General features: G+C 43.5%; 2 protein-coding genes across 9 annotated transcripts in view; one reads left to right on the top strand and one right to left on the bottom strand.

The window, feature by feature from the left end:
• Positions 1 to 6,209: 6,209 nt before the first annotated feature.
• Positions 6,210 to 27,014, bottom strand: part of EBNA1BP2 (EBNA1 binding protein 2) — a 108,591-nt gene continuing 87,786 nt past the window's right edge. For 2 of the 4 annotated variants that reach the window (XM_078331435.1, XM_078331434.1), the window contains 11 exons: positions 25,109 to 25,262; positions 16,182 to 16,299; positions 14,591 to 15,146; positions 14,220 to 14,303; positions 13,818 to 13,990; positions 12,820 to 12,943; positions 11,029 to 11,118; positions 9,288 to 9,363; positions 8,958 to 9,051; positions 6,542 to 6,704; positions 6,210 to 6,391 (listed from right to left, as the gene is read on the bottom strand). In XM_078331435.1, coding sequence (XP_078187561.1) covers positions 6,341 to 6,391; positions 6,542 to 6,704; positions 8,958 to 9,051; positions 9,288 to 9,363; positions 11,029 to 11,118; positions 12,820 to 12,943; positions 13,818 to 13,990; positions 14,220 to 14,303; positions 14,591 to 14,662 — 927 coding nt within the window. In that variant the 5' untranslated portion in view covers positions 14,663 to 15,146; positions 16,182 to 16,299; positions 25,109 to 25,262 and the 3' untranslated portion in view covers positions 6,210 to 6,340. Of the gene's footprint in view, positions 6,392 to 6,541; positions 6,705 to 8,957; positions 9,052 to 9,287; positions 9,364 to 11,028; positions 11,119 to 12,819; positions 12,944 to 13,817; positions 13,991 to 14,219; positions 14,304 to 14,387; positions 15,147 to 16,181; positions 16,300 to 25,108; positions 25,263 to 27,014 lie in introns of those variants that run through there. The other 2 variants (XM_078331436.1, XM_002750706.7) reach the window with 2 other exon arrangements.
• The window catches only part of CFAP57 (cilia and flagella associated protein 57), an 85,601-nt gene continuing 73,256 nt past the window's right edge, over positions 14,670 to 27,014 (top strand). For 3 of the 5 annotated variants that reach the window (XM_017974620.4, XM_035251080.3, XM_002750729.5), the window contains exons 1-3: positions 14,670 to 14,778; positions 15,018 to 15,193; positions 25,012 to 25,328. In XM_017974620.4, the coding sequence (XP_017830109.1) occupies positions 15,037 to 15,193; positions 25,012 to 25,328 (474 nt within the window). In that variant the 5' untranslated portion in view covers positions 14,670 to 14,778; positions 15,018 to 15,036. Of the gene's footprint in view, positions 14,779 to 15,014; positions 15,194 to 23,594; positions 23,856 to 25,011; positions 25,329 to 27,014 lie in introns of those variants that run through there. The other 2 variants (XM_009001048.3, XM_078331433.1) reach the window with 2 other exon arrangements.

The raw sequence follows: 27,014 nt of genomic DNA on the forward strand, positions 1-27,014 counted from the left end.
GCCGAGTCTCACTTTTCTCATTTCCGGTGGAGTCCACTGGTTGAAATCCTTGTGGTGTAAAGCAATGTGAGAAATCAGATAAAGATGGGGAGCTAATTGCATACAATTGTTTGCTCTGCCTTCCTAATACTAATAGAGGATCACAAAGGGATACAAAACCCACCACTGAGAGAGTGGAAGGAAAATGTTACCAATAGATACACACTGGAAGTGTGTTTAGGTGATAGAAAGTTGATAGAAAAGGATGGCAGGAACCAAAAAATGCAAGCTGATGGAATGCCTCTGAGCACGGGGTTTTCCAGAACTCTAGATAGAGGTTCAGGACTCTGAGACAGAGTGGGATGTGAAGCAGAGAACTGAAATTGGGCATGGGTAGGACTAATCCCACCCACACACACACCAGGAGCCAGGTTTATAACATCTACCCCGCACTAGGGGCTGGGGGGTTATTCCTGGGGGAAGAGGAGAATCCCAGGGCTCAGAGATACCAAAACACAAGGTATGAGTCAGGCATGGAGCTGAAAACAATCTGTAAAAATCTACAAAAAGAAGGCTGAGCGCCTAGCCCAGGTGCCCACCCACGCACATACTACATTATTACCCTAGGTTTCAAGATGGAGTGTTCCCCTCTGGAAAAATAATAAAACTTCTTTAGAGACCCCCCCGACCATAGTACCATCTGAGAGACCTTTAGGGAATGAGACAGGGAAGTCAGTTTCCGTTTCCCCTTCCTGCCGTGAACCATTCTTCCTAGACCTCAACCTGCTGAGCCAGCACCTGCTTCAGAGCTGCAGCCATCTCAGCTTCTGCTTAGCCTCTGCATCTTCTGTCCCACCTCTGCATAGCCACATGGGTCACAGAACTCTGTAGAGTGAGCAAACGACTGGGTGGGGCTATGTTAGCAGAAAACTGGTCTCCTGCACCCCTAAGTGCTGCACGTCCCTAAGGAAAGGGTAGAGGGTACGAGGAATCCAATACCATCTCTTCCTCACGGAGCCTTAGCTTCTTAAAGAGAATGCCAGGAAGGGGTGGGGGTGGAAGGAAGGAAGTCAAAGGAGTCCTTACAGAAGAGCCAGCAGGTAAGGAAAGTGATCTAGGAACTGATCATAAAGATGTCATTGAGCCAGGCACTGCAGCTCAAAAAGAGGAGAAATAGTCACAGAGGCCACTCACAAGATAACGGAGCAGGCAAATGAAAAGAAGCATGCTGCCTCTGAAGCACCAAATGATGAGTTCCAGAAAGTGAGACTTGTTCCCAGCTGCCATCAAGCTAGATCCTTTGTTGGCCATTCTGTATGCCAAGGGAGTTCTTACCTTTGTAAAACTGCAGAGGCCAGTGTTGTCGTCCTACATTGCTATTTAAACCACAGAAAACCAGAACATGAGCATTTTGGCATTTTTTTAAAGCTAAAAACTTAGAGAAACTAAAAGTTAATGTCTAAATTTTAATATATAGTGACCACTTTGGCTTTTTCTTTGACCTGGGTGGATAAAGAAGAAACTGTTGAAGATCCCTTATTCCTGGCTGGGCACAGTGGCTCACACCTGTAATCCCAGCACTTTAGAAGGCTGAGGCAGGCGGCTCACAAGGTCAGGAAATCAAGACCATCCTGGCCAACATGGTGAAACCCCATTTCTACCAAAATACAAATAAATAGCCAGGTGTGGTGGTGCACGCCTCTAGTCCCAGCTACTCAGGAGGCTGAGCCCGGGGAATCACTTGAACCTGAGAGGCGGAGATTGCAGTGAGCCAAGACTGCGCCACTGCACTCTGGCCTCGCAACAGAGCAAGCCTCCCTCTAAAAATAAATGAATAAATAAATTAACTAATTAAATATCTCTTATTCCTGAGTGAGGGAGAATGCATCTAATGACAATAAATCATTGCTCATTATTTAAAAAGAGTTAGGTATATTTTGTGTTGGGATGTTGATGTTTATTTTAATTCTTTGTTTTGCAAAGAAAGGCCACGGACCCTCCAATATATAATAGGGTTTGGTTAAGGATGGAAACCCTGAGGGCAAGTTTCAGCAAATTCACCCCATTTTATATCACAGAAGCACAGATACAGAAATTCAGAGTACATTGGTGGGGAGCAGTGAAATCCTGCATTGTGATACAAGGTAAGATACTTGTAAATGCTGCATATGATCTTGATTCTGTTTTTTAAAATGCAAGTGAAATACTGTGCACCATTTTTATGTCAGAATAGAACAGGTTCATTTTCCTTTTACACATCAGTTGGAAATTGCCTTTCTATGAGCAGATGCATAACTCTTATGTATCCATTCTGCTTGTTTTCAACGTTCTTTTAAAATTTTTCTTGGGCTAAAAAGAGCCTTTTCTCTGGTGTCATCGTAGCTACCATCATCTACAACAAAACCATATATCTAGTACTGAGAGTAATTCAACCAGCAATGTGTAAGTAATATACAGTATAATGATCAGATATAATTTCTGATTGGCCAGAAGAGTTAGTTTACATGTGTGCAGTTGAGATCCAATGACTTCCAATTAAACATCTTAGACCAGGCACGGTAGCTCACATCTGTGGTCCCAGCACTTTGGGAGGCTGAGGCGAGTGGATCACCTGAGGTCAGGACTTCAAGACCAGTCTGGCCAACATGGTGAAAACCCATCTCTACTAAAACTACAAAAATTAGTTGGGTATAGTGGCACACAGCTGTAATCGCAGCTACTTGGGAAGCTGAGGCAGGAGAATCAATTGAATCCAGGAGGAATTGAAGGGAGCAGAGATTGCACCATTCAATTTTTATTTTTCGAGATGGAGTAAAACTCGAAAAATAAAAAACAAACAAAAAACCATCTTATACCAAAAGATTCTGGAACATTATTTGACATCTAGTTTTCAATGTGAAAAATGTACCTATTGTAATTATACTTGAATTCATCATAATGAATAAATTTTCACAACAGCATAAAAAGTGGATTCGTTGAGGCCAGGCGCAGTGGCTCACTCCTGTAATCCCAGCACTTTGGGAGGCCGAGGTGGGCAGATCACGAGGTCAAGAGATCGAGATCATCCTGGCCAACATGGTGAAACCCTGTCTCTATTAAAAATAATAAAAAAATAATAAATTTTTAAGTAGATTCATTGATATGAATAAAGGGTGAGTCTAGTTTTATAATCTGGTATAAATTATAAAATAGATTAAATGCCTGAATGTTTTCATCACAAGGTTGTGCTCTGAAAGCAATCAACGTGCTTCCGCAGCTCTGCTCCTGCAAAGCGAGCAACCACATTTTCTGCTTTCATCTTCTTCCCAACTCTGCCCAAAAAAGAGAAAGCTGTTACTTTGTACACTCAACTAAAAAAGTGCATGTAGTCAAGTCTTCACTTTGCACAGTAGTGCAGGACCACAAAAATGTCCTGCTTGCTGAAACTATGCAAAGTGATCTTAATAATCGTTGGGGGAAAATTACAATTGTTCTGTGACCTTTAAAAAATGTGTCCAAAAGTCCTTTTAAAGAGTATGAATCTTTAAGCCTTAGAAACAAAAACTGAACAATGAAAAAAATTGTGTGAAAGTATTAAAAACTCTGTTCAATGCATAACAAAAAATACTAATATTTAGTAGACTAAGACAGTAGAAACATTGAGAATCAAGGGTTTTGTTTCTGAATGAAAAAATATGCTTCTTTTTCTCCTTCTCTAACTTACGATATAGAACAAGCATCTTTTCCATTCCTTGGCAAATTGTCTTTACTCCTAAGTTTGGATTCGGTTCTAGCATTTTATCACTTGATCTTCCAATGTCATTAGGTATCTCCAAGAGTCCCTTTAATGTGAAGTTTTTCATTAGTGTCACTCCCTGGAGACATCTTCATCCTTTCCATCTCTTTCCTCATTTGTAAGTTTGCCTTCACAAGGTTTACCTGGCTATATATCTAGTCTCTAGAATGGCAACAGCACTCACAGTCCAACATCAGCTATTTCACCTACAATTCCATTTCCATTGCACTCAAATTTTACTTCCAGCCTTATAATTTAAAAAAAAAAATTTTTTTTAAGACAGGTTCTCACTCTATCACCCAGGCTGGAGTGCAGAGCCAAACATGGCTCACTGCAGCCTCAAACTCCCAGGCTCAAGAGATTGTCCCACCTCAGCCTCCCCAGTAGCTTGGACTACAAGCGCGTACCATCAATGCCCGGCCAAGTTTTAAAAAGTTTTTGTAGACAGGTTTCACTGTGCTGCCTAGGCTGGTCTCAAACTCCTGGGCTCAACTGGTCTCCCAAAGTGCTGGGATTACAAGCATGAGCCACTGTGCCTATTCTTTTGTTTCTTTGGTATACATTCATCCCTGGTGGTCAGTTCCCTCTCAGGTATCTACTTCTGTAAAATGCCCATCAGTTTATTGCTAAAGACAAAGAAGCCACACAACTACACACTTTGCTGTGAATGTGCGAAATAACATATTATTCTCTTTGTTCTACATCACAATCTTAGCAAATGAATCCAGAAATATCCTTTTTTATGTGCCAATAATGCTACAAGAAGAAAATGTGAAAATAAGTTATCCTTTCTGCTTAAGATACTATATGGCTCTCAAGCATTTCTAACTACCTTAAAAATAAAGTATGGTTTCTAAACTGGAACGGAGAGAGAATGGGCAGGTAAAACGGCTTACCATCCTAACAACACAGAGTAAAAGCCCAACAATCAATATGGCCTGCCTACACAATGTACCACCTACACAGAGCTTCCATTGATGCTAGTACTTCTCAAATATGAACAACCAAGGCTCGCCAGATATTAAGAAACCCCAGCAAGATAACCCTAATCAAAGGAATATGAGAGGATTATCAGATTACACCACATTAAGATAATGTTCTAATTATATGGCAGGCAATGTTCTAAATGTTTTACGTTGATTAACTTAATGCTGATGGGAACCCAATGAAGTAGATACATCTATATTTATGCCAGAGATGACAAAGCAAATGTTAAAATCCCTACGGTCAAACAGCAAGTAAGTAACAGAGTCAGGCCCCAGAATCCACGCTTCTTAACTTTTACAATACTTTACTGTTCAAACATGGGAAAGGCGAGATCAAAATGCATGGGCTGCAGAAACAGAGGGTAACTTTATCAAAAAATTAAAACTATAATCATATCCTGAGAGATATAAGATACTGCATCCAGACAATGAGTAAAATATGAAAAATGACCAATTAGAGAATAAGGAACTCTTGGGGGATAAATGAAAGCTAAAATACATATTCAATAAAATGAATGTAGGCTGGGCGCAGTGGCTCACGCCTGTAACCCCCGCACTTTGGGAAGCAGAGGCAGGTGGATCAGTTGAGGTCAGGAGTTCAACACCAGGCTGGCCAACATGGCGAAACCCTGTAGCTACTAAAAATACAAAAATTAGCCGGGCATGGTGGCACATGCCTGTAATCCCAGCTACTCAGGAGGCTGAGGCAGAATCACTTGAACCCAGGAAGCGGAGGTTCTAGTGAGCCAAGATTGTGTCACTGTATTCCAGCCTGGGCGATGGAGTAAGACTATGTCTCAAAAAATATATAAGTAAATAAATATTTTAAAAAATAAAGAAATCTCTCTCCCCCAAATTAGAACTGAAAAAAACCTAGAAACAGTGCCTGCAAAATTCTAAGGAGGAAATTCCTATCAGCCAAATTAAAGGCAATTTCAGAAATGCAAGGAGATAAAAAGTTTACCTCTCATCTTCCTTTTCTTAGTAAGATACTAAAAAATGGTACACAGAAAAAGCAGCATATGCCAAGATGGGAAAATATGGGATTCTGGAAATAATGATGCCAACTTAGAAGGTCCAGAAAAAAGGTGACAGTTGTGTGGCATATCTAGGTTATAGGAGAAAAATTATACAGTGGGTAAAATGACAAAGCATCTGGAAAGAACGAAGAATATAAGAATACAGAAGGAAGATTAGGCAAGCAGAAGAATGCAAGGTGAAGATTAACTGGAGGAAAAGCCAAAAGCTGTACCACAAAGGAAATCTTACCACAATGCACTGAGCTCTACAGGGACTGACTGTAATATCACTATTTAGAAGGATGAGGCAAAGGAAATGAGGGAGGTGTCAGTTAAATCATCATTTATCATAACATAAAGGCAATCTGAACTCAATGTCTAAATAGATAGCAATGTCATTTAATATCTAAATCTTTTAGTCTGGACTATTTTACCAAAAGGTATGTGTTCGTTTAGTAATTTTTTTTAGTTTATTGAAAGAAACGTTTACAACATGATACCAACAGAAGGGATAAAAATGTGCTGTGAAACTGCAAAGTCTTCATTCCTTTTTCTTGGTTCTTTGTATTCAAAGATGCTGTTCAGTGCGTTCTGTTCTTCATCTTCTCTCTTGTTCGTTTTCCAGGTCTCTTCTACAAAAAAAGAAATACCACATCTGGTCACATAGCAGCTTGCCTTCTGCCCGAGGGTGAGGATGAACAGAAGAGAAGGGAAAGGGGAGGGTTGGAAGTGGGATGGGGAGGCTGAGCCTGCTCTTCACCCAGGCACCTGGGCTCACTTACATTTGATCCTTTCTTGCCAGGCCTCTTGAGGCCTCTGCCATGAGCTGTCTTGGCCCGGAAGCTAGATATATCATCATAGCTCTCCCGAGTGTTCCACTTTGAGCCTTTCTTCTTTCCACCAAAACCAAACTTCTGGTTTTTATACCGTCGTTTAGCACTGGGCCTGGAAAAGAATGTTCGTAGACATCACCCGCAGCACTGTTAAGTCTGATGAATCTGATGGCCCAGCAATACTCTTAGTTTTCTTTCTATGAGCAAAGCCCCTTAGGCACTACTGTGACCCAGAATCTCATCCTTGGCCCCACAATCCTATGCTACAGCCCCTCGAGATACACTCGTCTAGCTCAACTATTTACAGTTCTAACCACCAGGGCAGGAAAATAAAGCAAGAAGCAGGGAAGGCTCCACATGCATCATGTGGCTTCCTAGTGTCTTTGGAAAGCTTTCTATTTTAACTAAATCTTGTTAAATCATCCTCAGTTGTGTCTATTCCTCTTAAGGGTAAATATATGCAGTTAACATTAAATGTAATACAGGTCATCCAATAGGGATCTCAAATTCAGCATCCCCAAATTCACATCACCTCCTGCACTGGCTCTACTTCCTGTATATATGAGCTCACTTGAGACTGGCACAGGTCCTGCCAACCCAGACACACAGGCTAACATGTGGGAGTCTGCCTTGGTTCTTCTCTCACTTTATACCCAATTCAATTGCTGAGTCCTGCTCATTTCACCTCTTAAATGTTCCTGCAGTCCATCTTCTCTTCTCCCTCAGTTGCCACTTTCAGGTTATTATCATTGCACATCTGGACTAGTCTCCTTGTCAATTTCCCAGCTTCCCTCAAGTCCCTCACTTATACAAAATCCACTGTAATCTTTTTAAAAGCATGACTATGACTTGCTCATTATTGTCAGTACAACCTATAACCTAGTCTCCCCACTGCCTTCTGGACAAACCCCAAGCTCCTCAACAAGGCAAACCAACAGCGCAGGTCTCCCAAGCCACATCGCACCCCTCCTTGCCTTGCACTGTAGTCCCAGTGACACCAAGGGCTTACTGTTCCTCACAAAACCCTGAGGTTTCACATCTCTATGGCTTTGCTCTTTCAAGCTCTTCCTTCTTCCCAAACCCAGCTTCTCTCCTATTCTTGTGGTTAATTCTTACTCACGCTTCAGGCAATGCTCAAGTCAAACCCTCCTCCAGAAATCCAGAAATCCATCTCCAGACCCTGTCAGGTATTTTTTTTTTTTTTTTTTTGAGGCAGAGTTTCCCTCTTGTTGCCCAGGCTAGAGTGCAATGGCATGATCTTGGCTCACTGCAACCTTCTCCTCCTGGGTTCAAGCGATTCTCCTGCCTTGGCCTCCTTAGTAGCTGAGATTACAAGTGCCCACCACACACCTGGCTAATTTTTTGTATTTTTAGTAGAGACAGAGTTTCGCTATATTGGCCAAGCTGGTCTCCAACTCTTGACCTCAGGTGATCTGCCCACCTCAGACTCCCAAAGTGCTGGGATTATAGGCATGAGCCACCATGCCCAGCCCATATCAGGTATTTCTAAAAGCTGCCTCAATACTACTCCCCAAATGCCTCTATCATAGATAGCACTTACTACCTTACACGGAAATGATCATTTCCCCTAGGCCTGGTATCCAGGTATGCAAAACACTGAAGAGCCTGCATTCTTCTTTCAATCTTCATACTATGAGGCAGATACTCTTTCCTCAACTTAGCAGATGAGGCAATTAGCACTTAGAAAGGTATGGTAACTTGTTCAAAACTGCCCTACTACTAAGTGGCAGAGCCAGGGTCTGAGTCCTAGGCCTGAACTCTCAACCATCACACCGTGTGATGGGGACTCAACTTTTACTCAGCATCTACTTAAAGAGTACCACATACTTAAATGTACCTTCTTAGGCTGGGTGCAGTGGTCACGCCTATAATCTCAGCACTTTGGGAGGCTGAGGTAGGCAAATCACTTGAGCCCAGGAGTTCAAGACCAGCCTGGCCAACGTGGTGAAATCCTGTCTCTACTAAAAATACAAAAATTAGCTGGGTGTGGTGGTGGGCGCCTGTAGTCCCTGATACTCAGGAGGCTGAGGCACAAGAATCACTTAAACCCAGGTGGCAGAGGTTGCAGTGAGCCAAGACTGTACCACTGCACTGCAGCCCAGGTGACAGAGTTAAACTCTGTCTTAAAAAAAAACAAGTTTAAAAAGGGCCTTCTTTTATGCCTCAAAGACTGACATGGCTAAAATTACCCATCACACAGTGCTAGGAGTCTTGGCCACAGGCAGCAGCTGCATTCTCTGGACTCACAGCTGAGCCAGTAGGGGTGCTACGCCTGTCATCTTCGTGACCTATGGCCCCACAGCACCTCCCAGAACCAAAGAAACCATACCAAAATACTTCTCACCCCTTCTTCATCTGCTGGCCTTTGGCTCCTGCCTTCTTGCCCTGTGTTGGGGGTTTCTGATCTCCCTCAAGGAAATCCAGTTTATCAGAGAAGCCTGTAAGTGAAGAAGCAGTTCTGATCAGCACCATTGTATTTTAAAAGTTGAAACCACCATATAAAGCTGTTATTTGCCACACTGATTTTAAAAGTGACATCCTGCTCCCCAACACCATTTCCAAAACTTAGATCCGATAGGTCCACATCAACCAAGAAGGCTCCAAAGCACTAAGTGCTCAGATCAACTCTAAAGTACCTGCTACCCTTGTTCCCCCAGCAGAGAGAGGTACCAACCTTTCTGATATTTCTTAATAGCGTTCATCATATGTGCTTTCTCCTGCTGCCTCTTCTGAAGAACCTCTGTTTGCACCTGTGATATGAACACCAGGACAGTTACAGCCATTCCACACCATTACTCCAGTGTCCACATTCTCTTAATAGCAACACCATGATTAATACTGCTACCCTTTGACATTTACTATGTGCCAAAAACTATGTTAAGGGCTCTAAGTATATTCTCAGATCTAGGTATATTCTTCATAGACGAAGATATATCTATTTCATAACAATCCAGTGAAGTTGAAATTTGTGTTATCCCCTAAACTGAAACACGCAGAATTTAACCTGCCCAAGTTGCACAGTGAAAAAGTGCACAGCTGAGATGACCCAAGCTGTTTGCCTCCAAAGCCAGCATTCACTCTATTATAGAATCCTCCCTACTAAACTGCAGCAAATCATGTTTAAGCCGACATCCAATTTTTCCCATCATATTTGGACAGATTAACTATCTAACTTACTGTTACTAGGCATGAAAGTACCAAAAGGAAGAGAAAAAAACAATGTCCCCAGGTAAAGAAAAGAAAAAGGTTTTAAGAATAAAAGGAGAAACTTTATAATACTCTAACAGAGTTTCTCAATCTTGATACTGCTACACTGTGGACAGACTGCTGGGGGGAGGGGCCTGTCCTGCACTGTGGGACATTCAGCAGCACCCTTGCCCTCTACCTGTAGATGCCAGTAGCACCCTCCCTCCCACATTTGACAACTAAACATACCTTCAGGCAGTGACAGAAAACTCCTGGGGAGCAAATTCACCCCAGCTGACAATCTCTTCCTCAATGTTTCCTCAAAGTAGAAACAGTGAACTAATAGGCCCAAGTGAGTTTGTCTTTGCTTTTAATAACTTTGGTTAGGTTAAATTAATTATTGGTGTCTTTAAGATAATCTCAGCCATCTGCCTCCAGATCAAAGAAATAATAAATCCGTGGCAGGCCCTTTGTAGAGACAGGATCCCGGCCTATTCTTACTTTGTTCAGAATGCATCAGTGAAACGACCCCACATGTGGACAAGAGTTCTGCAGCCCAGATCACAAATGCTTATGTCCGAATGCTGACAAAGTCTCAACACCCACGCCCATCTTCCTCACATTCATTTCTTCCCATAATTCTAACTTTAAAACCCATCATCTTCTTTCTTAGATGACCATGAAATAAAAAAGGAAAACCAAGAAAAGTATGCCTGATCTGGTGTTACATAAGAACTCAGACGTTCATAGTTCAAACACACAGGCAATCTTTCAGATTGGGTGACAATCATTAAAATAACCTCTTCAGGGACTGATTATCACACAGGCCAGTGAATCCCAAACCGGGATGCATTTCAGAATCACCTGGAAAGTTTTCGGGGAAGAGGGGGAAACATGCACAGATTCCCAGGGATTGTGAAGTCTAGAATTCTGTTTTGAAAAATTTGCCCTGGTGATTTTGCTATAAAGTCAGGTTTGGAAACCGCTCATCTGAAAATTTAAATTAAAGCCCAGAGAAGTGAATGGCTCGCCTGCAGTCACCATGCTACTCCTGGTGAAGCGCTCATGTCCAGGCAAGATGGTGCTCATGAATACCAGCACATACACCGAGAGATGGTAAACACATGATCAACACACAGTTCAGTTCAGGGGACCAAGTCAGAGCACAGCAATCTCATCAAACACACAGGCTCCGCCTCTTCCTATTCCCTGCACACTTTCCTTCTCACCTTCTTCCCGTATTTCCTAAGTGCTCGCAGCTGCTTAGCCTTTTCAGACTTCTCCATGGCAGCCTGTTTAGTCTGCAGCTTCTGTCGAATCTACAACACAAAATGCTGTCAGTTTATGGTATTTGAATCTGGAATGACCACTGCTTAGGATGCACTAGAGCAGGGAACAGATATTCCCTAAAACTGTGGAACTCATAAATCATTGATTCCAACCCCTGAGGACAACGTGGCCCAAAGGTTGAACACTTTACCAAAAGTGTCACAGTGAAGCCAGAGATGGAAAGTCACCTTCCCACTCCCAGTGTGCTGTCTGTTTCATTATACAAACTGCCTATTTGAAGTCCAGGAAAGAAGACAAATTTCTCCTCACTTCTACTGTCAGTAGACTGAAGCTGGAAACCAGTATGCAGCCTGAGCACTCTTTTGTGGTATACCACATATACAATAAAAACCCAGGCAGATTATCAGGTACCTAGCCTTTTCAGTCAAACATACACATTTTAGTTAAAGGATGAGAAGTTGTCAGTGAGAACGAATACAGAGTTCACAGCGAGAAGGGGAACTACTACCAAGACAAAAGCTCCCTAAAATCCAGCATGAGACCCAAGGGTACTAATTAAATACAGTCATCCCTCAGTATCCGTAGAGGATTAGTTACAGGATCCACTATGGACAACAAAATTTACAGATGCTCAAGTCCCTTATATAGAAATGGTGTAGCATTTGCATACAACCTACACTTACCTCCAGTATACTTTAAATCAGGGGACCTCAATCCCTGGACCACAGACTGCTATGAATGTGCTATGAATCTGTGGCCTGTTAGGAACTGGGCTGCACTGGAGGAAGTGACTCGTGGGCAAGCAAGCACTACCACCTGAGCTCCACCTCCTGCCAGATCAGTGGCAGCATTACATTCTTATAAGAGCATGAACTCTAATGTGAACTGTGCATGCAAGGGATCTAGGTTGCATGCTCCTTATGAGAATCTAATGCCTGATGATCTAAGGTGGAACAGTTTCATCCTGAAACCATCCCCTCCTCCAGACCAGTTTCATCCACAAAACCAGTCCTTGGTTGCCAGACTCTGCTTTAAATAGTCTCTAGATTACTTATCATACCGAATACAATGCTACGCATCACCTCATTCTCATGGATTCAATGTAGTTCTCAGCACATGGCAAATTCAAGTTTTCTTTTTGAAACATTTTCAATTTTTTTACCAAATATTTTTGATCCGAGTTTGGTTGAATTCACAGATGCAAACCCATGGCTATGGAGGGCCGAGTATATCTTGGATTACATTTTGGCAATCCCCTCCTCCAAAGTTAAATGAGGTCCAAGTTCTACCCAACTCTTTACTGTACTACATCTGAGCATCTAAGAATCCCTCATTTTATAGAGGAGAAAACTGAGGCCCAGAGAAAAGTAATTGTCTACAAGTTCTAGCACTGTCAGTGGCAAAGGTACAACAAGAATGTTGTCTTCTCTGCACACCATGCCATGACCAAGCCAGCTAGGAAATGCAATGGGCCATCTTTATCTCAGGAACCACACTTCTCACAGTACTGTTCCGCTCCATAATTGCTGATTTTAGAAAAAATGTCATTCTTATATGCATCTAATTGGTGGTAACTGGCATGACTCTGAAGTAGCCCATCTCTGGAAGAGGTAATAATTGTTCTCTGACAACGGCTCCCCATTATTGGACCCATACCTATCTTTCTAAGCCAGCTGAATATGCTTAAGTACAAAATTTTGGCTTTCTAGAGGAAAATTTCTATTTCTTACCTTCTGCATCTGCAGATCAGACTTGGCCATTTCTGCAAAATAATCAGTGGGCCGCTTGGTAGGAACTTTGAGCTGATGGAGGCGGGGTAAGACTGCAAGCACTGCAGCCTGGGCTTGGCGGTAGCTGAGAATTGTAGGACAAAAGGTGTAATGAAGTGAAGGAAAAGGGCCTTACGTTCCTTTTCACCGGACTCTCAAAATCTGACCTCCATCAGCAAGAACAAACAAACAAAAACCGTAACCAAACTTCACTAATTTAGTATCTAAAAGAAACATAGGCCGGGCACGGTGGCTCATGCCTGTGATCCCAGCACTTTGGGAGGCTGAGGCGGGTAGACAACGAGGCCAGCAGTTCGAGACAACCCTGACCAACATGGTGAAACACCGTTCCTACTAAAAATACAAAAATTAGCCAGGCGTGGTGGTGGGCACCTGTAATCCCAGCAACTCAGGAAGCTGAGGCAGGAGAATTGCTTGAACCTGGGAGGCAGAGGTTGCAGTGAGCCAAGATTACACCACTGCACTCAAGGCTGGGCGACAGAGCGAGACTCTATCTCGAAAGAAATAAATGTAGCCATATACCATTTTTTAAAAAGGGGACGGATGTTGCTAAAAATAAATTAGTTTTAGAGAATGACTACTCTAAAGGTACCCATTAACAAACTAATGTCAACTATGGATTCTTAATGTAATTACTAAAGCAATTCCACACAAGAACATCCCATAAGCAATGGTTTTTTTTTTCTAATAACTGAAGCATGCACAAAAAACTTTAACATGAGTATTTCAAATTAGCCCATAAACTGGACTTTGAATCGTGACCATGGACCAAGGAGCTCTTTTCTCAAACAGGGAGAATCTCCTAGCTACTCTCAGTCAAAAGAAGCCATTCTCCCTACTCTTCTGCCTCTTCTGAGTGCAGGTTTATTAATTTCTCCTCTTTCTCACTCTCCTGCGTAAGAATACTCAACTTCTCCAACATTTTAAAACAAACATACAAACTCATCTCCCGCTGGAAGTCGTCTTCTGGATCAACAGCTTTCTGGTCCTTGTTCTGAAGTGTTGGCGCCTCAGATTCACCGATCTCCGGCACCGGACCCAGTGTCACATCGAGCCTTTCAACCCATTCCAGATCCCGCTTGAACTCTGCCAAACACTGCTTCAGGCCATTCTAGGAAATCCAGACACTGAACTCATAAGAAGGGAAACTCTTGAGTTTGTCTTTGACAAGCACAGGGTGCAAGGCCAAGGGACAAACCGCTAATCCCCAATACCCGGACAGGTAATTGACCCTCTTGGCAAGGTGCAGGGTGCGTCTTTCCTGGGACAAGAATCGGTCTCCCAAGCCCAACAGCGCCTGGTGCGCATCCCATATCCGAGTACCCAGCACCCCAGCTCACCACGTCGTTCACTGCCTTCTTCGGCCCCTCTAGCACGACGTTGAGGCCTGGCTTCAGAAGCCCTCGGGAAAACGCATCCTGCAACTGCAGGACAGAAGCACGGTCACTCCCAGGGGGGTAAGGCCCCCTCTCCCACGCCCACCCACCGCGAGCTCGGCTCACACCTACCTCTCTGTCTGTGACTAGGGAATCATCGGACTCCGACTCCGAACCCGAGAGCGGGGGAGTGTCCATCTAGCCGCACGCCCGTCCCACACCTACCGGAAGAAGCCGGGTATCCCAAGCGGCTAGCAGAGGGCGGCCCTGGCCGCTGTTGCCTGCCTTCAGCCCCCTACTCCCACGGCTTGGCTCCACGTGCCACCAAGTCTCACCAGCGCCAGTAACTCAAAGCTACTGCTCAACTCTTTGATTGGGACTTCCGCTTCCGGCGGCAGACCATACATCCGGTTTGTCGTTGCTATAGGAACCGCTAAGGCGTTTGAGCGTTCCCAGGTCGCTTCGGATCCGTTCAGGTAGAGCCTCTGGATACCTGGTCTGCTGACCCAGAGAGAAGCTAAAGGTAGGAGGGGGTACCTGAGGGTCGCCAGAAGGAGCTGATAGCAGTGAGCGTACAAGGAAAAGGGAGAAAAAGGAGCCGCGGGGGCAGGGGTGGCTCGGAGGAGGACTTCGGGGGCGGGAAGGGGAGGAGCAAGGGGCGGGAAGGGGCGTGTCCTGGAGGCCGGGTCGCTTCCCGGCCGGGGGCGGGGCCGAGGCGTGGCGATGCTCTCCACTCTCAAGCTCTGCCCCGATCTTCAGCAGAGCTCTTTGGCGCGAAACCATGTCAGCCGTGGTAGCTCAGTCGCTGCATGTTTTTGGTCTTCGATCCCACGTGGCCAACAATATCTTCTACTTCGATGAACAGATCATTATATTTCCTTCAGGAAATTACTGTGTGAAGTACAATGTGGATCAGAAATGGCAAAAATTCATTCCAGGTAAAACCCTTTCCATTCTAACATATACAGGAATGGTATGTGCCACATATAACCCCATAATCCCAACAAGATGACTGGAAAGAAAGATTTTGGCCAATTTGAATATATATGCAGTTTTATAAATGTAGAGGAAATAAATGGCAACTTGTATTATGAAACTAGATTAATCAGTCACGTGTGCGTAGTTAAAAATCACATGTAAAATATTAATTTAAAAGTACTTTTTTCACTGTAATTTCATGAAAATGTTTTATGATATTTTGATATTTTCATGAAAATATTCCTCTTTTCGTATCTTCAGTATCATTGTCTTTGTCATCACCAGAGCCACTTTTTGAGTTGTCTAACAGTTTTCGAGCACACCACCTTCATTACATCACCTTTTGAATCCATGTATGAGGAAGACACTGTAAACTTTATCCCAAGTCGCAAATAACCATTTGTATAATATTACAGCCCTTATTTTTGTTCATATTGGTCCTGTTGATAATGTAAATGATTTCAACAACGGAATCCATTTTCCCATTCTTGATTGCATTGACACCTTCTATTGTAACATATACATACAAAAGAATATGCCCTACATATATGTAATATTTAAAGAATTACAATAGAATGTAGATCTGTGAACCCAGCCACCCAGCATAGGAAATAGAATATTACCAGTTCTAGTGTTTCTCCCTGTATTCTGTATCTTGCTGCATCAGTTCAATATCATGCTTTTGAGATTCATGCATCTTGATACATACAACCAAGTTCATTTTATTGCTATGCAGTGTTCCCTCATATGAATGTAATGTCTCAAATATATGTATTCATTCTAGTGTTGAGGGACATTTGGGAAACAACAGCCATTTTCTATTACAAACTATACTACTATGAATATTCTTGCATGCATATACATTCATCTATTTGTGCAGATTCTCTAGGGCACACAGACAGGACTAAAATTACTAAGCAATATGATAGTACCAATTTACACTCTTACCAGGAGTGCTTAAGAGTTCTCATTCCGGGGTCCAAAGTGGCTCCGGCCGGAGGTCGTGGCGCTTGCAAAGGTGAGGTCATGAGTTCAAGGCTAACCTGAGCAACCTTATAAGCTCAAACTGATTGGGAAAAAAAAAAAAAAAAGAGTTCTCATTCCTCGCCAACCATGCCAACCCTTGGTATTGTCTAATTTCCTAATTTTTTGCTAATCTGGTGGTTGAGAAAAAGAATTGTGGTTTTCGTTTGCATTTCTCTATCATTAGTGATGATGAGTATCTGTTTATGTGTTTACGGGCTATTCCTATTGGGTCATATGTTAAATGCCTGTTCAAGTCTTTTACTTGTTTTTTATAGTTTTTTTGTGCAGGGTATTTTTGGGCAGTTCTATTGATTTACCTGCACAATTTATTCTCTATACCAATAATTTGTCAGATATATGTCTTGCAAATAAGTTTGGGGCATTTTCTCCCTTCTTACGGTATCTTTTGATGGACAAAAATTCTTAGTTTTAATAAAGTCAGAGTTATCAACCACATAATATTCTGTTGGAATAAACTGTATTAAATACAATTGACTTATTTATTTATGTTTGTTTCCAGCATATTTGGTAACTTATTAATTCTAATGATTTATCTATAGATTATGCAGGGATTTCTACATAGACTATCATATTATCTACAAATATCAATGGTTTTCTTTCTTTTTCTTGTGTTACCTGTGCTGGTAACCACTTCCAGACAGTGTTGAATACGGGCAATAAAAATGGACATCCTGTTGCATGTTTCTGATCTCAAAGAGAATTCTTTTAACATTTCCTTAGAAAGAAGGATGTTTGTCGCAGGCATTTGTTAATGTCCGTTATCAGGTTAAGGAAATTCTTTCTTTTTCTAATTTGCTGTGCCTCATCCCCTGCCCCCGAATAAATACAAAATTTTATTGCTGCATATTCTGAGTTTTATGTAAGATTATATGACTGGCCAGCCATGGTGGCTTGCGCCTGTAATTCCAGCACTTTGGGAGGCTAAAGTGGAAGGATTGCTTGAGCCCAGGAGTTCAAGGCCAGCCTCGGCAACATGGAGAGACTCCATCTCTACAAAAAAATTTAAAAATTAGCCAGACGTGGTGGCAGATACCTGTGGTCCAGCTACTTGGAAGGGTAAGGCACTCCAGCCTGGGCAACAGAGCAAGAACTTGTCTCAAAAACAAAAATGAAAACAAAAAAGAACATATGACTTTCCAATATCAATTAAATGATGGTTTTATGCAGACAACATTAATTTATATTTGCTCTCATACTTACTAAACTCTTTGCCTACCATTACTCTTTGCAAATCAGATATTCCTGATAGGATCATTTTCCTTCTGCATTTACTGATAATATGTTGATAAACTCTCCCAGTTTTTGTCTGAAAATGACTTTGTTTTATCCTCACTTCTGAAAGATAGTTACAACAGGTATACAGTTTTTATTCAGCACATTATAGATCAGAGTCCATTGTAGTTTTTTGGCTTCCATTTTGTTGCCATGGTTAAAAAATTAGCTTATCACCGTCGTCTGTCTACAGATGATCTTTTTTTCTGGATGTTTAATATCTTCTCTGTCTATGTGTATATATGATGTGTATATACATATACATATATATGTATAATATACACATCATATATACACATACCATATACGTATATGTATTTGTATATACACCATATATACATGTGTATATACATATGTGTGTGTATATATATATAAATATATATACACACACACACACACACACACACACACACACAGAATATAGTGGGGTGTTTTTTTTTTTCATTTTTTATCCTCCTAGGGATTCTTTGAGATTCCTGCATCTAAGGACAGGTATCTTTTTTGTTCTGTCATCTCCTTCTGGAATTCCAAACCATCTCAGCTCCATACTCCACAGTTTTTTTCTTTGTTTCTTTTCTTTTCTTTTTCTTTTTCTTTTCTTTGAGATGGAGTCTCGCTCTGTTGTGCAGGCTGGAGTTCAGTGGCGCAACCTCGGCTCACTGCAACCTCCACCTCCTGGGTTCAAGCGATTCTCCTGCCTCAGCCTCCCGAGTAGCTAGTATTACAGGCACCTGCCACCATGCCTGGCTGGTTTTTGTATTTTTAGTAGAAACGGGCTTTCACCATATTGGCCAGGATGGTCTTGAACTGTGACCTCATGATCTGCCTGCCTCGCCTCCCAAAGTGCTGGGATTAAAGACATAAGCCACCATGCCCGGCCTCTTTTTTTTCTTAAGAAACCAGGTCTTGCTCTGTCACCCAGGCTAGAGTGCAGTGGCACATTCATAGCTCACAGCAGTCTCAAACTCCTGGGCTCAAGCCATTCTCCCCACCTTAACCTCCTGAATAGCTAGGAATACAGGCATGCACCACCTTGATCAGCTAATTTTTTTAATGGAGATGGGGTCTGGCTGTGTTACCCAGGCTGGTCTTTAACCCTGGACTCAAGCCTCCCAAGTAGCTGGGATTACAGGTGCAAGCCACCACACCTGAAGTTCATGTTTTGTTTTGTTTTGAACTCTGACTTGGATTTTTTATGTTAGTCTCTCTGTATTGCATTCCAGATAATTCCTTTGGTTTATCTCTCAATCTAAATTTATCTCAGTGCTTCTCTTTCCTGCTGCATCTAACTTAATGTTTAATGTATCCATTGAGATTTTAATTTCATTTCTTATACTCATATTCTAACACCTCTGACTTGTACCACTTCTCTTCTGCTCCTAACTCCATCTTATATCACCAGGGGCCTTGTACACATGTGGGTGGATCCTCGCAGCCCATATTTTCAAATTCTATCCATGTATTCTATAAACAACCACCCTGTGCCCATCCTGCAGGTCCAGGTTGAGTAGAGGCAGCCTGGGAAGAAACCAATGTTGGTCTTGTCAGCAGGCTCAGGACCATCTGGGCACGGAACTCCAGAGTCCTGTGAACTTAGAACATGATCTAGAGGAGGCAGCACAAACTCCAGGCAGCCCCTGTATCCCACATAATGGTAAGGGGTACAGCCAGAGAAGCATGCTCTAAAATTTGAGGCCCAAGGTAGGCTCTCCACTGACCAAGTCTAAGGATATTACTGGTAAAGGGAAAAATATAAAGTTCATGACATTGGGAGATCTGGATTTGATCTGGCTTTCCATTTTATAAGCTCACAGAACCTCAGTCTCCTCATCTGTACGAGGGAGATGATGCTCAGCTTGCTCAGCTCACAATCATGATAAGGCTTGACATATTCATTTGTTCATTCAACAAAAATATATTGAATACCCCTTGTGTTCCAGGCACAAAATAGACACACACACGTGCACACAAAACACTGTCCTCACAGTGCATCCATTCTAGGAGGGGAGAATGACAAACAAAAAGACGTACTTAATGGTATGTCTACATGTTAGATAGCCAAGAAAAAAATGAAGCAGGAAGGTGAAACTGTCGGGGGAGTGTGAAATTGTAGATAGGGAAACTGGGGAGGGCTCACTGAGCAGTGATTTTTGAGTGAAGACTGAAGGAAGGGAAGGAGCCAGCCATGCTGAAGTGGGAGGGGCAGGGGAAGTAGCAGAGAATAGCAAAGGCTCGGGTTAGGATGGTGCTTATTGTGTTGGAGGAATAGCTGGGAGGCCAGTGTGGCTGGAATGGTAAGAACTAGAGGGTGAGGAGCAAGAGGGGAGGCAGAGAAAGAATGGGGAGCAACACCACAGAGGGCCTTGCAGCTCATGAGCTCTTACTCGGAGTCAAATGAGAAGCTATGCAGGGTGCAGTCTGAGCAGTAACATGATCTGTGTTTCCCCAGGTTCATTCTGGCTTCTGTACAGTGGACAGATTTAAGGAGGGGTGAGAAAGGAAGCAGGGAGACCAGCTGAGGGATGATTGCTGTAATCCAAGTGAGAGGAAATGGCACTTAGAGCAGGTAGAGGCAGGCAACAGGGTGGTGTGAAGAGACCAATCCTGGATCTGCTTTGAAGGTAGAGGGGACAGATTTCTTCATAGACCCCATGTGGGGAGGAAGCAGAACGGAAGAAGCAAGATTTTGGGCCTGAGCATGGAAAGGATGGAGTTGCTGTTGATTGTGATGCAAAGGACTAACAAAGGAGCAGGTTGGTTTTGGACCTCTTAAGATTGAGGTGCCTGCTAGATATTTAGATGGAGATGCTCAGTAAGCAGGTTGATTTCAGGTCTGGATTTAAGGGAAGGGAAGTCCAGGCTAGTAATAGGAATTTGAGGGTCATCAGCCTAGAGGTAAAATTTAAAGCTGTTAGAGTGGATGAGGCTTCCCTAGGGCAGTGGTCCCCAACCTTTATGGCAACAGGGGTAGGTTTTATGGAAGACAGTTTTTCCATGAACGCGATGGAGAGGGCACAGGGAATGGTGTCAGGATGAAACTGTTCCACCTCAGATCATCAGGCATTAAATTCTCACAGAGAGCATACAACCTAGATCCCTCACATGCACAGTTCACATTCGGGTTTGTGCTCCTATGAGAATCTAATGCTGCCACTGATCTGAGCTCAGGCAGTAATGCTTGCTCACCTCCTGCTGTGTGGCCAGGTACCATCAGTGGCTCAGGGGTTCAGGACCCCTGCCCTAGAGCGTGAATATATTTATAAAAGGGAAGAAGCTGAAAGAGTGAGCTCTGAGCACTACTGCATTTAGTGCTGGGGAAGTGAGGAAGAATCAGCAAAAGAGGCTTTGGAGGAGTGGCCAAAAAATCACAGGATATCTATGTGAGAAGTGAAAATATTTCAAGGAGGAGAAGAGAGGCATCAGCTGGGTCGAAACAATGCAAAAGCGTTTTATAAACTCTAAAATCAGTCAGCATATATCAAGAACATACTGTATACCAGACATTGGTGATTGAATGAATGAACGAATGAATGAGCAAGATAGTCATGGCCTCTGCCCTCCAGGAGCTCTTAGTATTGTAGTGGAGGCAGGTGTGTATTCAAACGAGTAGGACTGTGTAAATGAGCAGGACAAATGCTATGCCAGGTAGGAGCCTGGCACAAAAGCACAATAGGAGTGAGCAGTGTGCCTTTGCCTCCTCTAGGCTTTACATTATACTTTTTAACCTCAATTCTGTATTTTCAGCTTCAACCCTCCCCTAGCTTTAGAACCATATCCAACTGCTGGACCTCCATACCCAACTGTTCCACAATGTGTACCTCACACACATATTTATGAGATTGATTTATCTTTTCCTTTCTTCTCCCTCTCTTTCCTTAAGACACTACCTTACTAGATATTTAAGCACATGATAAAGATATGATTACGAAAACAATGTGGTCCTGCCAGGCATGTTGGCTCATACCTGTAATCCCAACAATTTGGGAGTCAGAGGCTGGAGGATCACTTGAGCCCAGGAGTTTGAGGCAAGCATGGCAACATAGTAAGACCCCATATCTACAAAAGACTTAAAATGTTGGCTTGGTATGGTGGTGTGTGCCTGTAGTTCATAAATATCGCAGAAACCCAATAATATGTCTATAAATATGTAACTTCAGTATCTTTTTTTTTTGAGATGGAGTCTCACTCTGTTACCCAGGATGGAGTGCAGTGGTGCAATCTCAGTTCACTGCAACCTCCACCTCCGGGTTCAAATGATTCTCCTGCCTCAGGCTCCCAAGTAGCTGGGATTACAGGCACCTGCCACCACACTTGCCTAATTTTTGTACTTTTAGTAGAGAGAGTGTTTCACCATGTTGATCAGGCTAGTCTTGAACTTCTGACCTCAAGTGATCCACCTGCTTTGGCCTCCCAAAGTGCTGGGATTATAAGTGTGAGCCACCATGCCTGGCCTAGTAACTTTGATATCATAAAGATGGCCTTACTTGTCAGTCCTGGGAAAACCAGTCAGGTATTTGGGAAATGGAAATCAATTTAGATCCTCACTTCATGCTTTATATCTTTTACCATCATAAACCCTAGCTGGACTAAAGATGGAAGTATAAAAATTTCATAAACAAATATCAAATACTTGGATGGGCTATTTTAAGCAAAAGATGATGGACATACTTTCCCCCATCACTCCTAACTTTCTGAGCCTATGTTCCCTCACAGGTGTCCCAGTACCCCCAGTCACCTAAACTAGCACCCTGAGTGTCATTCACTCCTCATTTCTCCCCCTCACCCAGGTGGTCACTGAGTCCTACTGATGTTACCTCTTAGCATCTCTCTAACCTCCCCTCCTCCCCATTCCTATTGCCCCTGCTGCCTTCTCATTGCATCTTTCTGCCATCCCCTTTCAGTTTTGAAATAATCTACTGACCAGTTTCCTTCCCTCCAAGATTGTATTCCAGACAGCTGCCAGAAGGATCTACAACACACATGTCACCCTTCCTAAAATTTTTCAGTGACCTCCCAGGTGAAGTCCAACCTCTTGTGCAAGGCTCTCGGTGACCTAAAACCTGGGATCTTCTCTGAGCCACAGCTATTCTCTGCATCCCTTCCGGAGAATTCCCATGGGCTGGGCACACACGCCTGCTGAGCAACTTGCTGCATCTCTCCTTGGCATGTTGTGAAGCAGCAGCAGGGGGACCCATCACATGGGGACCCATCACAGCACTCTCTAGCTCATCTTCCCTTGCCTCACTCATGCTCCCTGCCCTGGGCCTGTATCCACCGTCCACTTATCCACTAGACACAGTGCCCAGGACCCACAATACTTTTGAGGACCTAAGAAAATGTTTTACTATTTTTTTTGAATATCAGAAAAAACATGAATATGTAATAGTGAATCCAGTCTGGATTATATTTCTCTTTATACCAATACAGTCATAAAGTATATTACTGTATATATTTTAAAATAATATCTAAATATATTTTTAAACATTTTTTAATGAGGAAGGGGGCCATGAAATCAGAAGTACCTATAGCCCATAAAAATCATAACGTGTCCCTGACTGCACTTCCCAAATAAAGCATTTGCACTTTAATCTTCGCCTGAGGATCACAGCTTTCATTTTCATTCTTACTCACAGTTGCAGGATGAGTGCTCTGTCTCCACACATCACCTCTAGATTTCAGGGAAAAGGGGATAGAATGCATCTGTCTCGTTTTCAGGGAAGCACTGGCTTTATCATAAAGCCACTCCAGAAGACCTCTGCATCCATCTCATGGCCAGAATGTCACACACGTCACCTAACTGCAAGGGAGGCCAAGGAATCTAGTAGTTGGCATCCCAGCCTCTGGAGTAGAGGAGGAGTGGTAAGCTAGCCACTCACGGAATAAAGGCCTCTATGATCTGACCCTGTTCCACCCCTTTAAGCCCATCTTTGGTCACCTCGTCTCAAATGCTCTAGCAGCATCCACTGCCTGCCATTCTCTCACCATGCTGTACACTTCATCACATCCACCCCTTGGCTCAAGCTCTTCCTGCCACCTTCCGCCCAGCCCCCATCTCACCTTGCCCCCTGCCCTCCTTCAGGAATGTTTCCCTGACTTCTCCTCCCACCTCATCCTCAGAGGCACCTGCCCTAGTCCTTTTCTTTTTGAGACAGAGTCTCGCTCTGTCTCCCAGGCTGGAGTGCAGTGGCACGATCTCAGCTCACTGCAACCTCCACGCTTCCAGGTTCAAGCAGTTCTCCTGCCTCAGCCTTCTGATCTCAAGTGATCCACTCACCTTGGCCTCCCAAAGTGCTGAGATTACAGGTATGAGCCACCACACCTGGCCCCTAGTCATTTTCATAATGCCCAAACACAGCTATACCAAGGCCGCCTTTCTTCTTTGTGTCTACCACTGTCCACTACAGTGCCCACTACTGTAGGGTCCACTGCCACGTTGGGCACCAGATATAGGGTCCAGCCCTACAGGGTTCTGTGAGCCGCTCCCTGCTGGTGCAGAGACAAGAAATTGTAGAAATAAGAGACACGAGATACAGAAATCAAGAAAAGAGAGTTTGGGCCCAGGGGTCCACTGCTACCCAAATCACAGAAACCAGCAGTGGCCCTAAATGCTGGGATGCTCTCACTTTTATTGAGTTGCAAATCTGGGGGTAGGTAGGGCGTGGTCATGGTGGTCAGAGACTGGGGGTACATCACGTGTCACTCAGGTAGGGGCTCAGGAATTTCTGGCACCCGAAGTGAAGTAAGGAGCATGATGCATCAGCACCTTTTCCATACTTACCAAGAAAGAACAAAAACATTAACATTTCTATTACTATTACTGATTATCTTTTCCAAGAAAAAAGGAACCAGATCCAGAAGCAGAACATGAGAGTCGACATGGAACGTGACCGCTGAAGCACAGCATCACATAGAGACAGTTAAGCCCCGGATGTCTGTGGGTTTACCTGACAGCCATCAGGTCTTGCCACAAGAGCTTGGAGAAGCGGAGTTTTCTCCTAACTCCTCCAGGGAAGGAGACGTCTCAGCTATTTGGCACGTCTTCTTCCCTAGCTGGCTGAACAGCGGGCGCTTTCACAGCACTGGCGCTGCTGCACAGCCAAGGTGCCCTCCAGCAGCCCTTATGTGGGCGTGACAGAGGGCTTAGAGCATCTTGCCTTAGTGTCATTGATTTCACAATGTCACCCTAGGTTCACACTTCCGACCTGAGAGGCATTAGAAAAAGAATTAAGATCACCTATGAATAACTAAGATCATATATAAATAACTAGTAACTACTATGGATATATTTCTAGTTACCTTCTTCTTCATTATTTATATGGAAACAGGCCGAGGCTTTTTGCTCCTGCCTGGGCACTTATGGGATCTCCCCGCTACACATTACCGTGCCTTTTTCCTGTTAAATCCTGGTGAAAGTGTGACCTCCCCTCATTATTTCCCTTTTCCTTTCCTCTGTTTGCAGGCTCAGACAGGAGTCAGGCCATGTTGGCCTTGTCCATCAGCCCCAATCGGCGGTACCTCGCTATCTCTGAGACTGTGCAGGAAAAACCTGTCATTACCATTTATGAACTGTCATCCATCCCTTGCCGGAAGCGAAGAGTTCTTAATAATTTTGATTTCCAAGTTCAGAAATTCATTAGCATGGCTTTTTCTCCAGACTCCAAATACCTGTTGGCCCAGACATCCCCTCCAGAGTCAAATCTTGTCTACTGGCTGTGGGAAAAACAGAAAGTAATGGCCATTGTTAGAACTGACACTCAGAACAACCCTGTCTACCAGGTACCTAGTAGCTCGACAAGTATCGTGAAAATGTTTAAAAAATAGAACTACTTTTTATTGAATGCTTTCTATGTACCACAGTTCTGATTTCCTCTATGCATTTTAAAATTTAATCTTATAGTAACCATACAAGGTATGCACAATCATTATCCCCATTTTACAGATGAGAGAACTGAGGCTCCAAGAGGTTAAGTAATTCGCTCAAGATCACAGAGGTAGTGAGTAGCAGAGCTAAGAGTTCCCCGACTCAGCTCCTGTTTTCTTTTCTCTGGCCCAGAACCGCATTCTGGTCACTGGTTTAGCCCAGAAGTAGATGCTGGCCAGGCAGGGTGGCTCACACCTGTAAAGCCAGCACTTTGGGAGGCCGAGGCAGGTGGATCACGAGGTCAGGAGATTGAGACCATCCTGGCTAACACAGTGAAACCCTATCTCTACTAAAAACACACAAAAATAATAATAATAAGCCAGGCATGGTGGCGGGCACCTGTAGTCCCAGCTACTCGGAAGGCTGAGGCAGAAGAATCACTTGAACCCAGACGGCAGAGGTTGGAGTGAGCCGAGATTGCACCACTGCACTACAGCCTGCACAACAGAGTGAGATTCTGTCTCAAAAAAAAAAAAAAAAAAAAATACCTGCCTTCTCTCCCTGGTCCTAGTCTCTTTCCAGCAGCATTGCTGGGCAGTAGGAAGATTTCAGAAACGTGATTTAAAGTGGTAGCTCTTTAAGGAAACTGTGGATGAAGTTGCAGTTATTTAAGGAGCAGAACCTTCCATTGTGGCTTGAGGGCAAACAGAAGATTCCTCAGGAACCTGATTGATGGCTCAGGCAGGGGGTCCCAAAGAGGTTTGATCTTGGATCAGTCACCCTAGTCTAGGATCTAGCACTCAATTCCACAAGTTCAACGACTCAGTTGTGTTCATGTTTAGAGATTCCAGCTAATCAGTGTCTCTGACATAGACTCAGCTATTCATCTCACAAGACACATGTGAAAGCCAGCATATTACAACCAGAACGCTTACATCATTTATCCAGTGTATTCCCTTCCTAGTAATAGAGAAGTTGAGAGGTGAGATTATAATAGTAATCAGAAAGCTGATTATTCCAGAATCAGACCAAAGGCAGGTATAACCAGAAGGGTATTTCAACCAGGCCACAGTGAGACCTGACCAAACACCTCCTGCTCTGAATAAGTAGATTCAGCAACTATTTATTGGGTGCCCATGATGAATCACCACTGGGAAAACAGAGACGAAAAAGTCATAGCCCCTCAAGTTCCTCACTCTCCAGCCAGGACAGCAGGTTGACTGCCTATTACTATACAGGTAGTCCTCAGCTTACTATGGTTCAACTTAAAATTTTTGTCTTTACAATGGTACAAGAGCGATATGCACTCAGGAGAAAGAGACCAAGCAATACGCTTTCATGGTGCTGGGCAGCAGCCGCAGACACAGCCCCAGTCAGCCACTCAGTCACGAGGGTAACAACCACAGTACTGTACAGTGTGGTGCTGTGTGGCCACATGGCTTTGCCCATTTTCAACTTACACTGTTTCAGCTTATGATGGATTTATCAGGACACAATCCCATTGTAAGTAGAGGAGCACGTGTGCATTGGGATAAGAGCTGTGGTGGAAGGATATTCAGTCGGCAGTGGACAACATAGCATCCCTTGATGTGCTTTCTTTC

The sequence above is a fragment of the Callithrix jacchus genome, chromosome 7, assembly GCF_049354715.1.
Source record: "Callithrix jacchus isolate 240 chromosome 7, calJac240_pri, whole genome shotgun sequence".
NCBI lineage: Eukaryota > Metazoa > Chordata > Mammalia > Primates > Cebidae > Callithrix > Callithrix jacchus.